Below are 17573 nucleotides of genomic sequence, written 5' to 3'. Positions count from 1 at the left end.
GACATCCTTCATGGACAGTGGGATAGAGTGCACTCTCAGCAAGTTCGCCGACGACACCAAGTTGTGTGGTGCCGTCAACACGCTAGAAGGGAGGGACGCCATGCAGAGGGACCTTGACAGGCTGGAGAGGTGGGCCCGTGCCAACCTCATGAAGTTCAACCAGGCCAAGTGCAAGGTCCTGCACGTGGGTTGGGGCAATCCCAGGCACAAATACAGGCTGGGCAGGGAATGGATTGGCAGCAGCCCTGAGGAGAAGGACTTGGGAGTGCTGGTGGATGAGGAGCTCAACATGAGCTGACAATGGGTGCTTGCAGCCCAGAAAGCCAACCACATCCTGGGCTGCATCAAAAGAAGCATGGCCAGCAGGCTGAGGGAGGCGATTCTCTCCCTCTGCTCTGCCCTGGTCAGACCCCAGCTGCAGCACTGCATCCAGTTCTGGAGCCCCCAACATAAGAAGGATATGGACCTGTTGGAGAAGGTCCAGAGGAGGGCCACAAAGATGATAAGAGGGCTGGAGCACCTTTCTTATGAAGACAGGCTGAGAGAGTTGGGGCTGTTCAGCTTGGAGAAGAGGAGGCTCCAGGGAGACCTTATAGCAGTCTTCCAGCCCCTCTTAAGGGGGCTTATGTCCAAATACAGGGAGAAACTCTTTAGCAGGGCCTGCTGTGACAGGACAAGGAGCAGTGGTTTTAAACTAGAAGGAGGTAGATTTAGACTGGATATAAGGAAAAAATCTTTTACAATGAAGATAGTGAGACACTGGAACAGGTTGCCCAGAGAGGTGGTGAATGCCCCATCCCTGGAAACATTCAAGGCCAGGTTGGATGAGGCTCTGAGCAACCTGATCTGGCTGGAGATGTCCCTGCTCCTTGCAGGGGGGTTGGACTAGATGACCTTTGAAGGTCCCTTCCAACTCAAACTAGTCTATGAATCTATTATTCCAAACTTTGTTTCACAACTATTAGCTTTACAACAATTATTTCAAGGGCTTAGAAGGAAATAGCCTCAGTTCTAAACCTGACCATAAAAGAAAAACAAATTTAATGAATGTTTTAATCAGTTCTTTGGTTTTTTTTCTTTTCCCCTTCTTCATTTTTCATCTAGCTCAAGAGTTGTGTTAGTCTTTGAACATTCACTACACCAAAATACCAAGCACTAAAATAGAAGATAGATGCAAAATGTATGAAAAACCAATCAGAATCAGAATAAATGAAAGTTAATTTGCATATGGCTCATCAGTACAGCAAATGCTCACGGTGAATTTTAAATGCTGGCAAAAATTGTACCTCATGCAATGAAAAACTGTTTGTTTCTGAAAATATTAGTTTCATATATTCCAAATGATGAAAATGTAACTGCAGCCAAATTCCAGAAAGCTCCAGGTTAAAAATCACCACAAACAGAATATTCTACTGGCTTCAACTTAACTTTAAGCAAAAGGACAAACATAGAAGCAGATACATGCACACTTTGCTGAACTGGCAGTCAAGGTATCTCAAATTTTCTGTACTTCTCCAATAGTTAATTTATTAAAATGAATGAGAAATTTGGGTGATCTATGAAAATAATGTTCAGGTCCAACATCTGAAAGCTATTTTTCCTCAACTCTAGGAAAATAATATTTTTTTCCACATTTACTCCATCTAAAAAGTAAAAAAAAAAAAAAGAAAAATTACTGACTAAATTCAGTACTGCTATAGCTTTATATCATACAACACTGTTTTTACCTTTCCAAGCATTCTTCCAAGAAAGTAGTAATGTCGGGCGTAAGAGTCTCCAACAAGCATCTGTGCAGCAGGATTGGGGTAAAGAAGTCCCTCATTGGTGGTCTTAAAAAACCCTTGGTTAGGGTTAAATCCTGATTTAAGTAGTTCATTCAGAAATTCTCTGAAAATTCCACCACCATCAATACCAGCTTCATCAAGGCCATGCGCATTAAGTAAGTGAACACGTATGCGCTTTTTTAGGTCAGGTTCTGCAGAGAAAGGAGAGACACAAACTCAAATACAACTGCTTGAACTTTATTTGGATAAAAACACAGGTAACTACACAAATGTATCTAAACTAATTTTATATTAAAAAAATGAACTGGTAAATAGTACTGTAGCAAGAAATCTACTATGGCCTTGAATTTCGGGATATTCTACACTAGTAGGGGAAGAAAAAAACCGTACAAAACGTTTTAAGAAGCCTGAGGGTAACTTGAAAATTCTATTTATATAAAATATTGCAAATGCAAGGTTCAACTTTCTCCTGTCTCAAGGAACTGTCACAGTAAGCACTGCACTCCCTTAGAGGGGTGACTGTTAAGCCACATAATTAAATAATATTCTTTGAAATGGAACAATATTTTTCATACTTCAGACTCATTATTATGTCATGTAATTCCAGTGAGCAAGGTGTGGTAAAGATGGACACGTTCTGCACGTAGCAGAAGCAGAAGGCTGCTACTTGAGAGAGCAAGCAGTAGTTAGGTCCTTGAATGACGTATACCTAACAGGGAAGGAGGGCCTTTTTGCTCAAGTCACTGAAGGCTTCCAAAGATCTAACAAATACACAGTTTTGATTTGAACCCTTGCATTGATTCCACTTGCATTCCAGCAATGCAATCAGTAATAAACCGGTAACAATAAAGCTTTCTACTGCTTCTGTGTGCTACAAACGCACACACTATGGATGGGCAGTTGATGTTCACGAACAAGTCTTCAGCAACTGTAGCAACAGAATTTCTCCTGAATCACTGAATGTTTTACTCACGCTCTCCCATTAGTGAATGCCTCTACATCTACTAGTAACTTCCCAGTTGGAAGAATGTTGGGGTGCTTTATGAAGAAAATCAATTCTCTTTCTCTATGCACCGACAACCAGATTAATAGCAAGGAGGGAAAAATTGTCCTAAAACAAATTCACATGTCAAAACAGGTGACCAGGTAGAGGTAGACTCCAAACTAGTGCAGCCTCTGAAAAAGACAGTTCAATTTTATGACTCTTATGGCTAGAATGTAACGAAAATTTTTAATGAAATCCACTAGAGGCTATTATGGAATATGCTGAAAATTCCAGTTACAGGGGAGGGAAAAAAATTGATAAATGCTTGCACATTATTAAACATATGACAACCAAATAAACCCACAAGAAGTAATCTAGTACGTTTCTGCTATTTCAAGTTTGTTTTCTTAAAGATTTCAGTTAAGGTACTACAGAAACATTAACTTTGAACAGCTCTCTTTTCACGGCCATACACAAACTGGATGCCTCTTCCAAATCAATGTTTTTCGCTCTCTCCTGATCAATGCTAGGACCTCATCTACCATCTGTTCAATCTCCCAGATTGATTTTAATCTATTCAGTCTACAGTCTTGAAATTGTATGTCTTGCCATTTTCAGGAATTTCTTATTTTCTGCTCTCCCACATGGTGCCTCACCTACTCCAGAATTAAAATTATTTTTTAAAAGTACACTATCTCAGAACACGAGCTTTTTAAAAAGGTCCAGCCTTCTAAATCAGTCTTTACTGATGCTCAATAGCACTAGTACAGTAGTAGATAGTACAGTATATGTATGTATACATGGTGTATCATGCACACATGCAGAAAAACAGATTTTCAGACTTCAGTGGCCAGCTACCACTATGGCTTATCTGTATCTGTAAACGAGACATAAATCTTCACCTAGAGATTACTCTGCTTCCAATGGCTTGCTACCAGCTTATTGGGTTCTCCCTTTTGACTGTTTTATGAGTAATCTTCTTCCTAAGGAAAGGCTGAAAATGTTATCTGGAACTATATACATGTATATGCAGGTAAATTTTCAGTAATACAAAAGCTCTTTTTTGAAAACAGAAAGCTGGACAGAATCATAGAACAGTTTAGGTTGGAAGAGACTTCATATTGTTCATAATTCCCACACTGATAGCAAGGCCAATTTACACGTTAGATCAGGATGCTCAGTGCCTTGATCCATCTGAGATCTCCAGTGATGGAGATTTCACAGCCTCTCTGGACAGCCCATTTCAGTGCTTAACAAGTTTCACTGTGAAATGATTTTTCTATACATGTCCAGTAAAAATTTCCCTTGCTGCTACAGGCTACCGCTGCACCTTAGTAAACTGGCTTCTGTAACCTTCCAGTTGCAGCAATAACAATTTTCCTTCAGTCTTTCCTGTTTGAGACTGAACAAACTCATTTCTCTCAGCTTCTTTTCATACGCCATGTACTTTTCAGTCCCCTCTATCATCTTGATGGCCTTCTGCAGGACACATTCTTGTACAGGAATGTCCTTTTTTTGTACTGATACATTCAAAGCTGGACACAGTTCATCAGAGCTGAAACTATCAGCTATCTTCTTGCCAATACAGCCCAGTACACAGTTAGCTTTCATCTCATCAAGGGGAACTGTTTTATTTGTTCCATTTGTTGACCACTAAGAACCCCAAGGTCCTTTACTGAAAACAGCTTTCTAGCCCATCAGTGCTCAGTCTGTACTGCTCCGTACTGCTACACGGTGTTATTACAGCCCAGGTACAGGATTTTGCTTTAGTCGCTCCTAAAACTCATGAGGCTTCTGTAAACCCCTTTCTTCAGTCTGCCAGGGGCTGTCCAAGTGGCAACCTGACCTTCCAGTATATTAGCTACTCCCCTCAATTTCATATTGCCTGTGACCTCACTACAGGTGGAATACATCCCAGCAACCAGATTGTCAGATTGCAGATTAAGTTTAGGAAACATGCATTCTAAAACTGCTTTCATAGTTTAATGAAACTACAGTAAGTCAAAATGTCCTCTTCACAGAAAATGTGTTTCTCTTTTAAAGCTATCTTCTTCTTAAACAAATAGGTTGAGTTGCCTGTTACTTGACATCGCGTTATTCAAAAACTTAGACTGCATTTTCTGAACTGTATTTTCATACAGTTAGGGAGGGGAGGGGAAACCACAGCAGACTCAACTTTTTCTATTTTCCAATTCCATTTCATCTTTCTCTTTTTAGGAAACCAGGAAATGATTAATACTAAAATTAGTACAATGAAACTATTCACAACCAGTAGTAAAGAGGCCTAACAGTCAATTGCACATATAATTTCCAGATGATTATACAGTGACACCTCCTGATTAGCCTTAAACTTTCCAAAACCAAGATAATTTAATTTCTACTTAATTTTTAAAAACTATAAATTAGACTACCTGTATCTCTTTTAGGTAGGTAGAGTTTTAAACACTCGTACTGAAATAAAAAATCCTATTTATAAACAGAAGAGTATATTTAATTCTACCAGAGTAAAGAAAATTAAGAAAAGGCATAATCTCCAGTAAAACCAAGAATACCAACACCTCTTCTTCCTTCTCTCTAAACTAGGCAGTTCTCCAGGAGAGAAATTACATGGTACAGCAGGTGAGAGTCAGGTGGCAAATCTCAAGTATTTGGCAAACATTCTTCTTTTACATGCAAAAATACCATGTAACTATTAAGGACTTCATTTTGGCAGACTTTATCCACATCGGAATTTTGGCTTCTAGAGAAGTTGCTCTCACACAAATTCAGACTAAGGTACAATTTAAACCAATGTGGCAAAATCTATACTACTACATACCATCGCTACAAAGTGCATTGCATTATCCTTGTCAGACACACTGTACCTAGCAAATCCTGTGCAGTCTAGATACTTTTGTTGACACAGATTACCAAGGCAGGTAATTAATCTAATTAACTACATAGGTAAATATACAAAGTACAGTTATTTGGACAAGTAAATGGGAAGAAAAGCCCTGAAAAGCAGGTCTGAACTAAGGAAGGGCGCATTACAGAGAATGAGACTGCAATAATCAGAAAGAATGTGGAGGGGAATTATTTGATGTAAAAATGATGAAATGAAACTTTATAAGGACTTTCACATCTCAGAGCTGATATACTTAAGTAAGTATACTCAAGTAAGCAAATATGTAACTACTTGAAAAGACTGGTTAAATGTTATAAACAAGCTGACAATAACTTAATTGTAAACCTACCATTTTCAGGAGAAAGTTTATCATAAGCATCTTCATAAATATAATTTCTTCTGATAGTGACATTAATTCCATCCAAAAACGGCCCACCTCCTTGAACTTCTTGTTTATCAGCATAGATCAGTCTTTGGAAAATCTGTTAAAATGAGTGAAAAGAGAAATCATATTATTGTGCATATCTAAATATTCAGAGATGGTTATTCACTACTATTACTGTCCTTTGAGTTGCTTCTGGCCACTCACTTTCAAATTATTTGTCCTCTCTCTCATCGAGCTACAGAAACATAACACAGAGCCGTGTCTCGAGGGAAGGAGGGAAAGGGGACAGACATGGAAAAAAAAAAAAAAAAAAAAAACAAAAAAAACCCCAAGTTTTTTCACACTAAGACATCATCTCCAATTCTTTCTACATAAAGAGGCATATCTACAGACATTGTGTCAGTGATTCCAGTTTCCTCTCCCTAACTTCCAGAGTTCTGAAAAACTATTGAAAAACAAAAGGAAAAAAGACTCATGAGTATTTTGTACATACAGAGGCAATCCTCAATACTGGTAAAGAATTGTCAGTTTTGTAATCCTTACAAACATTCCCAGTAACAAGAAACTAGGTATTAGTACTCTTCTCAGGAGCAGTGAGCAAATAATTCAAAGCAAAACAGTGGATAGCATTGCCATATTAAACAAAGAACCAAAGCATCATACCAATTGAAAGAAAAAAAAAAAATGCCAGCTGAATTGAACTTCACGCTGTCCCTTTGCAAGTCTTCACAACAGGAACCTGTTACAGCTCACCTGAAGGGTAACTGTAGGTAACTGTCTTTCTGTGCCAAGATGTAGCATGGGAGGGATTTGCCTAATGTATAACAATGTCCACTACACCCTCAATCCAAGGAGTGCCTGTTTACTGCATCCTCTCTTGCAGCTTTCCCATATCCAATAAATAGTCTAGTACATTTTCCAAAGGATGTAATCTCCCAGTAATATCACAGGCTGCTTTCTTAACTAAGAAGAATAAGTTAAAGTATCCAGGGATGTTTACAAACAACAAATTTACCATGAAAGGAATATTTGACAACAGCAGACAAAGGGTAAGGTCTCAAATCTACTGTTGCTATGGACAACTGTAGCTAGTGGAGAAGATGCTCTCCAACCAGGAGGATTGTAGTGTAGACAAAGCCATATTCTTCCCTAAGGTACACAGCAGGAAGACAAGAGAATACAGTCATAAGCTGCAGAAAGAGAAATGCTGGATGAATATAAAGACCAAAAAAAATTGATAATGAGAATTATTAAGTACTGGAAGAGGTTACAGGAAGGGTTTGTGAAATCTCCATCTTTGGAGACAGTCAAAACTCATCTGGACAAGACCTTGAGCATTCTGATCCAACTTTGAAGTTATTCCTGTATGAAGAAGGATGTGGACTACAGTACCTCCAGAGGTACCTTCTGACCTCAATTTTTCTATGGTTCTATGACATCAAGACACAGAAACACAGACACTTTCTTTTTATGTACAGGGCATGAGAATATGCCCACCACCATTTTCTTTCCTGAAGCACACCTAAATACAGTTTATTAACTATTGCTACACAACACTAGGTGGAAAGAAATCGCTTGGAAGCATAGGCAAGCTGATGAAAATATGGCTTAAGTAAGTGAGACCCAAGGCACTTGTTACAAATTGGATTCATTACCTTCCACAGGTAAATATTAGATTGAGAGGTGCACACCAACGTGCCTTAAAGCTAATGAAGATAATACACCCCAGGGTCAGAAGGCTGAAGAGCCTACCATGAAACCTGACTCAGTAATTGCTTGTAAGAGTACCTAATATCTGGTAATTCAAGGTAAAAATCTCATGAAGAATTCAGAAAATAAAAGGACACATGGAATAACTCATACAGGAAAACAGCATTGAGCTGTACTGCCACATTAAATTACAGTGTAATAGATGGCAACTGGAAGAAAGAAAAAAATTAAACAAAATCATGATAAAGTATCTTCTTCCCTTATTGCAAGTTGTTTTCCAGGGGCAGTGGGAGACTTCAAGAGGATGCTGACTGCAACTATTACACAAAAAAGGGCCATATTTGGTCCAAAAAGCAGTATAAGAAGATCTCATCTTCGAATTATAAAAGTTCAGTCTACAGCTCTGAACCTTCTCTCCAAGCTCTCATCCAATTGTTATGATTTCAGTTTTTGCTATAAAACCAAACAAGGTTTTATGATTTCCAGAAACTTAAAATATATGCATCTCAATATATCTTTAAGAATTCTAGAGGTTGTAGACAGTGACTAAATTGTGACATACAGACACCTGCTGAGGTCACTTCCAATTGTTTCCCTGTAATCCGAGTACGATATTGCTATACCGTATTAAGATGTTTTGTTGGAACAACTGTTTCATAGAAGCCTGAAAAAAAACATTCCTTTTCTACCAAAGCTGTCACTTTCTTTTTTGACAAATAGTGATTTACTTTCCCTATGGAACTATTCTTCATCCCCTTGATGGTGTCTTGCAATTTAATGTTTCCAGGACAATTCAGGGAGCAGTTTAAGTAATTGATACTGTTAACAACAGAAGCAGTTCAGAAAATTATGGGTAACAGAATAACAGCTTTTAAAAAAATACACAATGCAAACTGAAATAGGTAACAGAACTAACAATTACATATTTAAAATCTAGAAAACATTCAAAAGCAAATCAAATAGCACAAGAATCTTGCAAGGTTTTAAACTACATACTGGATTAAAATTTCAGCTACTCAGCTATGAATGTAGAAATTTAATCTCTAAACGTTATTTTCCCAAAATGGACATCCATCATCTCATTCTGAGTAAATCCACCCACTGCACAAAAGTCTCCAGTCTTGACCTTGCAATCTGTTTATTACAGATACACAACTAGTTAGTGTTCTGCTTACCACATGAGGGTGCAGTCATGTAGATCAATCATTGGATCAGGACTGCAGTTTATTATAAACATACAACTGCTCCCAATATATCTTGGAACATACATTTTTAATTTTAATGCAACTACTGTAAAGGATTACATAACTAGTAAAAAAAAGAGAAAAGTAATTAACTTCAAATGTTTAGTTGCCACATGAGTACGGAAGACAGTATGGCCTGTCATATCCTTCTATAGGGAAGTGATCCAGTTTCTACTTAGCTAAGTGCTCTTTTTACATTTACTGAAAAAAAAAAAAGTAAAAAAATAAATTGCATATTAAATTAGAAATTAGGTACCTTTACTCTTTCTTCAAAAGGAACTACAAAAGGTAGCTCTGTCAGAACTGCAAGCTGTCGTTCCTCAGATACAGAAAGAGGTGCTGGTTCCAAACCCACTTAAAACAAAAAAAAAAAAAATATTTTAAAAATTTTGGAAAGAACATTTTTTTTCAACAGTTTATTGTGATTCAATTTACTTGGTATAAAAATACATACATTAAAATAGTTTATTTACTGAACAGTCACACCAAGCCTTACCTTTCTTTAAATTTTAGTTTCTACAGACAAACTGAAATATAAGTAGTGAAAACACACTGAATAAAATGGGTATAAAAATAAGTACTCTTGCACTTTTTATTTTATTCAGGAGAAAGAAAAGAGTTATTTTCTTATTATTGACATTTAGTTTTTCAACCAAGAAAAAATACATGCCAAAAGATAAGTAAGAAGTTGTAAGTAATCAGAATTTTCATCGCAAGAATATGCAATATTCCCATCCAAATGATCAAAATAGTTTAAAGGTATTGTGCTTCCAACTACAACATCTACTTTTAACCAAATTATTTTAGGCATAAAATCTAAGAATTAAACTAAATCTAATGAAACCAACAGTCTTCTCTCAAGGTCACAGTGAAAACACATTAAATCCTAGTCACTGAAGAAACAGTAAAAAGAACATGAAGAAATTGTGTGATGTGCTCAAGAAAAAAAAGATCAGAAAAGAGTTACAGAAGTCATAGCAGCAGAAAGATTCAATCGCATGCAACTTTGAACCTTCTTATACCCACAGAGGATGTTTTTAGGAAAGAACTCAACTTTGAGTGATGTGCAGTAGAAGTGACAACGCTGCTCTAACTCCAGAAGAAATTCAGTTGCTGAGCACATATCTTACAGTAAATTAATTAACTGCAGCAAAAAAAAAAAAAATAATTGCTCGCTGACCAGACACTATGGTTAAACGTTCACCTAGCTTCAATTTACAGAGGAAATAAAACCCACAACTTCTTAGTTGTTTCATTTTCATGTTTAATAACCACCCTCTCGAAAAAAAGACTCCACAGTAAATGCTTTACATTACTATCCAGTCTGGAAGTTTACGACATCAGTTTCAAGTTTTTCCTTTGGCTCTTAACTGTAGTGACTAGCATCTTGCTACCCTTCTGCAACTAGACATCACGTCAATGGTTGGGGTTTTTATTCTTTCTTTCTTTCTTTTTTTTAACTCCTCAAAGCACTTTAAGTAGAGATATTTTAAGCATCAATTTACCACGACAGGACCCAAAAACATCACTATACTTAATGTATATTCATTTGGGGTAGGTTTCAACATTGCAAGCCTTTGGAATTTCTGATAAAATGCTTATCTGTGATTACCCTTAGTTTACTTAGTAAACATTTTTAATTAAAGTCAATGTATGCAGCCTATTAAGCTAAGGGTTAAAAGCATTTTAAATAAAAAGTGCATGTACAGCAAAGGTAAACTACTACACGACTTCGACAGTTCAATTATTCCAGTCAATTAGTCAATTTTATCTGCATTTCTCCATCACAGCTTCTTTCCTTAAAGAGAAATACGGGATGGAGTCATCAATACAGAGGGCATTTAGAACTCACGAGTCTGCCATTTAAGTAAATGAAAAAGCACAAATAAACATGACCATATGTGATTCAGCAGTACTTTCCTGATAATTGGCTTTAACACATATGGAGTAAAGAGGGATTAAACAAGTCGTGCACATTGTTACCTGGTTGCTGTCACATATTCGTGTTGACTGCTCTTTTTTTAGCTTGATTTTGTATGAAAATGAGGTTTACATGAACACACTGTGTCATACTTCCTCACCATCTTTTGAGCTAATCAGCTGAATTTTAACTTTGACAGAGAACAGGAGATTCAAAAATACTAAGTTTTGTGAAAATTTTCAACTCCATAGAGAAGAGAAATTCCTTTAGTTACCTGATTACAGAAACAGCAAGGAGAGCTCAGTTACCTACTTCGTTCAGTGTGTCAGCTTCTCTGACAGCCAGTCAGCAAAACGAGGGCACGCAGCTGCTCTGCACGAACCACAGCACGTGCATTCCTTATCTACCAACTGCCCAGACCAAGGCAACTAAAGAAATGGAGGGAACTGGTGCTAATATGGGAAGGTAGACAAGGGAGAGAGTTCAAGAGACTGTGTGTATGAAGGGAACAAGACTAGCAGACTAGTAGCATGGAGAGAATCTGGAAGTAATAAATGTGGGGCAGGTCTGACAGTGGAGAACTTCAAGACAGTCTAGCTGTCAAGAGCCATGTAGGTCAATGGAAGAAACGGGGATTACTGATGTAGAGTCCGTAAGGTATACAGGATTCAGGCCTGCTGAAGCCTGGTAATTTTTCCTAAAACACCTGCTTTTAAGATTGCATATTATCAATCACTTAGAACAGGCAATTTCTGAAGAAAGAAACCAAACTGAAAAATATTTGATTCAAAATTCTAAGTAGTACTTACACTGAATCAACTAGTTGTTATCTGGCAACTAGACTAATAAGGTAATCAAACTTATACCATGATAGCTATTCAAATAAAAAATACCATTGTAAGAAGACCGTAGGTTTCAACTTTGGACAAAGCCCTTAATTCTGTACAACTCTATGGCAGCATTCAAAGGCTACGGTCTTCTCAAAATTATCTACTGCGTCTGGCTAAGATATTCAAGCAGATTACATCATCTTGAAAGAGAGTATGGGCTCTCATAGATGAATCATTTTGCTGCTTAAAGGCTCCATTTTTAATTCATTATTAAATCTCAGCATAAGTGATTTAATTATTATTTTACCTGAGTATAGCAAGGTAAAATTCTAGAATAGTGAAGATATGAAGGTATGAAAAACTTAAAGAAACAGACTGTCTACATGAGAAAGTATATTGGCAGAACTAAACTGGTGTAAATTTACCCTGATTGCTAAGTTGGTCCAATTATCTAATCTTTCTTTGGAAGGTCCATAACGTCCAGATATTTTGAGTCAATCAAGGGGTTAAGTTTCTGTCTTATCTAGAGACAATATTTATAAACAGTAATGAATATTTATCATGGTAATTAAAGGTTGTTTGTTGCAGTTCAATATATAATAAAGAAGTTTCTTTCTAATATACAATAAAAGCAAAACCTCAATGCTTTATATCTTCTGCAACTGCCTTTTATACCTATCAGTACATATATTTTTAACACATATCATTTGTCCACCTCATCATTTCCCCTCATCAATGCCAGCAGAAGCTTGGGGAAAGCTGTTATACATTAAGTATCCTAAAGGCATACAGACACATTTTTTAAAATATCTGAAAAAAAAAAAATTACGAAAGATTGCCTTGCTTTTGGCTATCATTAAGATTTTTATACAAAATACTCAACTAAGCTCTATAAAAGGGCATATTTTTCTTTACCTAAGGTAAACTATTATTGTTACTTACTAAAGCAAAAATTGCACAGACAGTATCTTACCATCCAAAGTAGATTGCAACGGTCCTATCCTTCCCATTCTTCTGACTCTCCAGACATGTCTAGCGGATGGCACGTACAGCTGCGTAACCTAATAAATTAAGAGTACTTTACAGTTAAACATTATCTAATTACATATTACAACTTACTATTACATTTGAAAGTCCCTTCCAAACCTAATCATTCTATGATTCTATGATAATAAATATCTACATTTGCCACGTCCAAGAGTGTGTCTCAACATCTAAGTTTCTCCATTTCTAATCACTCCTAATACATGTCCCTTAAAGCTGAGCTGCAAAATTAACAACAATGTATTATAAAGTCCATGTACTAATTAAATATACCATGCAATGCTACATTAAATTCTGGTATTTAAGATACTAGGGAAGCTGAGTTTATCACAGTTTAAAACTACCACTACTTTCTCTCTAAGGTGTGTAGGCATTATTTTCTAAGAACTATAAATAACTGTCACACAGAGAAATGGAAATCTTGAACACAAGGCAAGCAAATGTGCAATCATCAAAAATAAACAGAAGAGTTCACTGTTAACTATTCTGTGCAAAACTTCCAACTGTTAAGACATCTAATAGTGCATGGTAGTCTATCTGAAGTGTAACTAGCTTCTTAAGACCCAAATTTTCAATGCTTCAGAGGAGGTACTTGAACATTCATATTTAGTATTTTGTTTTGCACGCACATAGACACTTTAAGCTCAATAGCATTTTTTTAAAAAGCTCTTAGAAAAAAAAAAAAAGTAATTTCTAGTGAGATAAGCACTTTTTCTTTTATTTTAGAAGAGAATCTTGAGGGGTTTTTCCCCCACTATAGAGCAGTTCTTTTACCTGGTGTTTTTATAATGAGAAGTACTTAAAATAACTAGAAAATAAAATGCAACAAAATAATAAAATGCTACCAGATTTTCAATTCTCCTCATGACTTACACTGTCACACTGTAAAGTGGGTTCTACTTTATGGATTGGAAATGCGATTTAACAGAAAAGTTTCTTAACAATGCAAGACTTCTAAATTAGAGAAAAAAGCATTACTGCAGGTTTTAAACCACACTTAAATCTGTGCAATGTCAACATCATTGATAGTCAGGAATCAAACACTTTACCATTGAAACTTTGGGACTTGTAAGGCTATGTGGAAAAAGAGTGTAACTCTTACCTTATCTGCTTTGATGTTTTCTTGTTCGGAGAGCCAATGATTTGGCGGGCAGAAATTTCTCCTTGTATCTCTAGATTTCAACATTTTCACTAAGTTTGTGATGACCTAGGTAACAGAAACACATACATTCAATATACATTTAGCACTGTGAAGGAAATAGTATAATCCACAAGCAAAAACTTAAGCTAAGAACTAGGACTACCTAGGACTAGGTAATCCTAGGACTACCCTGCACACCTAGAAAGTTGTATGCCGCTTCTGGGAAGCCTAAACAAATCATAACCAGCATTAAATTACTTAAAGAAAGTGACATCTAACCAGGTCATGTATACAATGGTCTGTTATACAGATGTTTTTTTTCTTTTTTGCTTGTATCAGTTTTCAGAAATTAAACATGTAAATAGATATATGCTTTACAAGACAGCGCTATACACCTGGTTTTTTACTACCTCTCATTCCAAAACAGATTCCAAACAATTTGGCTGATTTGTAGGTTTTATTTGTCCACAAGGAAGAAGATTCTTAAAATTCTCCGCATCATTTTTCAAGGAAAATGCTCCACAGAAGAATGGAACTTTTGCTTGCTGTCTCAAGACAAAGGTCACGTGTATCACTTCACACTAGGCAAAACTGAGAGATCCACTAATAAACACTAATAAACAGTGGGTATTTCTGCCTATAGTCAATAAACTTAACTAATTAGCCAGCACAAGATCATGTGATGTGCTTCTCAATGGTCAAACTGTACAAAAGCCAGTACCAACTTCACAGAGTACAGAAAGAGAGAGCAGAAGTATTAAATGCAGCAAAACTAACAGCTAAAGTTACGTCTCTAAAGTACGTGACGGATTGGCTATTTCTAGTTGCTGCTTTAACAAATTAAAGCATTTCTAATTAAAGGTGCCTCAGAGGAATAAGTTATCTGCTGACAATATTACTGAGGTGATTATCCATGTGAAAAAACAAACGCTGGTATTTTTAAGTGTAAGGGTCTACCTGAAAAAAGATACTACAGGCTCCTTTTATTGTCAATTAGTATCTTGTCAGCATTTTCAAAGTTGGCAAGAGAAAAAAAAGGTAATTTCATCCAGAAGTAACTACCCATTTATGAAATGGACTGTATCATCAAAGTTCTTGTCTCTATTAAAACAGATCCTAATGTGACTAGCTCAGCTGTTTATACTGTATGGTAAACACTACTGTAATGTTGTTAAAGGATCCAAATCCCAGATTCAGAAAGTAAAATCACCCCTGAGAAGGGCCTTGCCCTAACATGCCTGAAAGAAGATTACAAGATGACCATTTCCAGAAAAAGGATGTTTACCAAATATTCTTCTGGTAATCATCATAAGAAACACAAAAAGCTCCTACAGTCCTAAAAGTACATGTGGGGTGGTTGGTTGTAATTTTGATTTAATATGTACATATATACTGTAATTGTATACATTATGTTATTTACAAAGTAAAATGTGTTAGGTAAAAGCTCTTTAGCGTGTTAAGTCAGTGAGCCCTTTTCCAACAGAAAGCACAGGCATTTACCTGAAAATCACCTACTAACAGTTTAACAAATTTTTGCTTATCAGCTGAACTATAGCGGGTGATGGTGCATACACACCCATACGTCACCCAACCGCAAGCACATTAGCACTATGTTTAATTCATTTTAATTCACAAGGAATTCAAATTATGAAAGGTAATTCTGTCATTACTACAACCACACAATCAGAAAATGAGACAACCAAATAGATAACTAGTTTATGCACATCTTCATAACAGAATTGGGAGGCTGAGAAAAATTGTTGTCAAAAAAAAGAAGTAGAGATATCAAGCTAACACCTACTCCCTCTCAAGCATAATTGTCATACTTGGTTGCACGCCTTCTCTCCAGAACAGAACTAAACTTAGCCCAACACTACATAAAACATAATTAAGCGCAATCAACAGAATATTAAACTACTAGACTAAAAAGACATTATCACTGCTACAGTGAACAACCATCTGGTTTGTAACTTAGAACTACAGCACTTGAAAAATTAATAGAAAAAAAACATATACAAAGCTTTTCTGAAGTAATCCTGCTAAAAGACAGTCTTAATGGACAGGTGTCAAGAGTAACAAAGAGTTTAATGGTCCTTCTAAAGGATTCTGTGTCTACATACTATATAAAAGACCTTTTAAGATCCCGTTTGTAAAGTAACGTCTTGAATAAAGACAGAACAAAGAAGAATGCTATTAAGGGAACTGTCTGATTACACAGGAATTTTCATCACCTTGCCCTTATAAAATTCAGCGCAGGTTAGAGGAGTCACTGAAGCTGCGGTCCCATTATCACTATACTTAAGAGAAAGCGGGGTTGGGGGCGGGGGAATATATTTACATGAAAACCATGCTAATAAAATATTTTACAAGCAGTCAAAGAATGCTTAAAGGAAACCAAATCAAATTAGGTGAGACTGGTGTTCCTTCTACATAAGGAATGGGTACTGAGAACACTAGCAATCTACACCCAGGACTCCTCTGTAAAATCTGTTATATAAGGATGTATTTTATTGACAGGAAAGATCTACTTCAATAAATAATATTAAAATGGGGATTTCTTTCCAATAAAATGCCACATGCATGTAACATTCAAAACTAAAATTCAACAAAATTAGAAACTTAATTTCATAGGATTAACTCAACATAGTGAAATAATTACTTTATTTGACAAAACCCATTTCCATGTACTCATAACTTAAGTCCTTCTGTGGAATCTGTAACAGTTGACTACATTATTTAATATTATAGTAAGCCAAAAAAAGGGGAATTCTGCTCAATAAAGACATTTTCACATGTAAATTTTACAGTTTTGAAGACCTTCAATCTGCTCGCGAATAAGTAAGTCACTGTCAGCAATCCCATGGTTTTCAGATTTACCATTATCTTGCAGAAGTAAAGCTTCTATTTGCATGTGTGTGTGTATATATATATATATATATATGAGAATGTAGTGCATTGAGACACCAGTGGCATTCAAAATATGCAAAATAAATGTGAGAAAATAAAAAAAGAAAAAAGATAAATTAAAAGCAAAGATAACACGGAAGGAGGCTCCAGTTCTGGAGCCCCCAACATAAGAAGGACATGGACCAGTTGGAGAAGGTCCAGAGGAGGGCCACGAAGATGATAAGAAGAGGGCTGGAGCACCTCTCCTACGAGGACAGGCTGAGAGAGTTGGGGCTGTTCAGCCTGGAGAAGAGGAGGCTCCGGGGACACCTTATAGCGGCTTTCTAGTACCTCAAGGGGGCCTACAAGACAGATGGGGAAAGGCTGTTCAGTAGGGCCTGTTGTGATAGGACGAGGGGTAATGGTTTTAAAATAGAGGGAGGTAGATTTAGATTGGATATTAGGAACAATTTTTTTACAATGTGAGCTGTAAAACACTGGAACAGGTTGCCCAGAGAAGTGGTAGATGCCCCATTCCTGGAAACATTCAAGGCCAGGCTGAATGAGGCCCTGAGCAACCTGATCTAGTTGGGGATGTCCCTGCTTCCTGCAGGGGACTTGGACTAGATGACCTTTGAAGGTCCCTTCCAACTCTAACCATTCTATGATTCTATGAATGTGACTTCTGTGAAAGCAGCTTGAAAAAACTTTAGAAAAGCTAAATCTCTCATATTTAACATAATGTAAAAAAAAATTAAA

The 17573-nt window shown here is 36.6% G+C and overlaps 1 protein-coding gene across 3 annotated transcripts in view; it reads right to left on the bottom strand.

Annotated features, from left to right (window-relative positions):
- UBE3C (ubiquitin protein ligase E3C) overlaps nt 1-17573 on the bottom strand; it is a 79677-nt gene that overhangs the window by 29388 nt on the left and 32716 nt on the right. For all 3 annotated transcript variants that reach the window (XM_086741872.1, XM_086741873.1, XM_086741874.1), the window contains exons 14-18: nt 13890-13994; nt 12717-12804; nt 9249-9346; nt 6003-6135; nt 1728-1975 (exon numbers count right to left, since the gene is read on the bottom strand). In XM_086741872.1, coding sequence (XP_086597998.1) covers nt 1728-1975; nt 6003-6135; nt 9249-9346; nt 12717-12804; nt 13890-13994 — 672 coding nt within the window. The remainder of the gene's footprint in view (nt 1-1727; nt 1976-6002; nt 6136-9248; nt 9347-12716; nt 12805-13889; nt 13995-17573) is intronic.

Source organism: Chlamydotis macqueenii, chromosome 2 (genome assembly GCF_036417535.1).
Source record: "Chlamydotis macqueenii isolate bChlMac1 chromosome 2, bChlMac1.mat, whole genome shotgun sequence".
In the NCBI taxonomy this organism is placed as follows: Eukaryota; Metazoa; Chordata; class Aves; order Otidiformes; family Otididae; genus Chlamydotis; species Chlamydotis macqueenii.
This window is presented reverse-complemented; position numbering and strand designations above follow the sequence as displayed.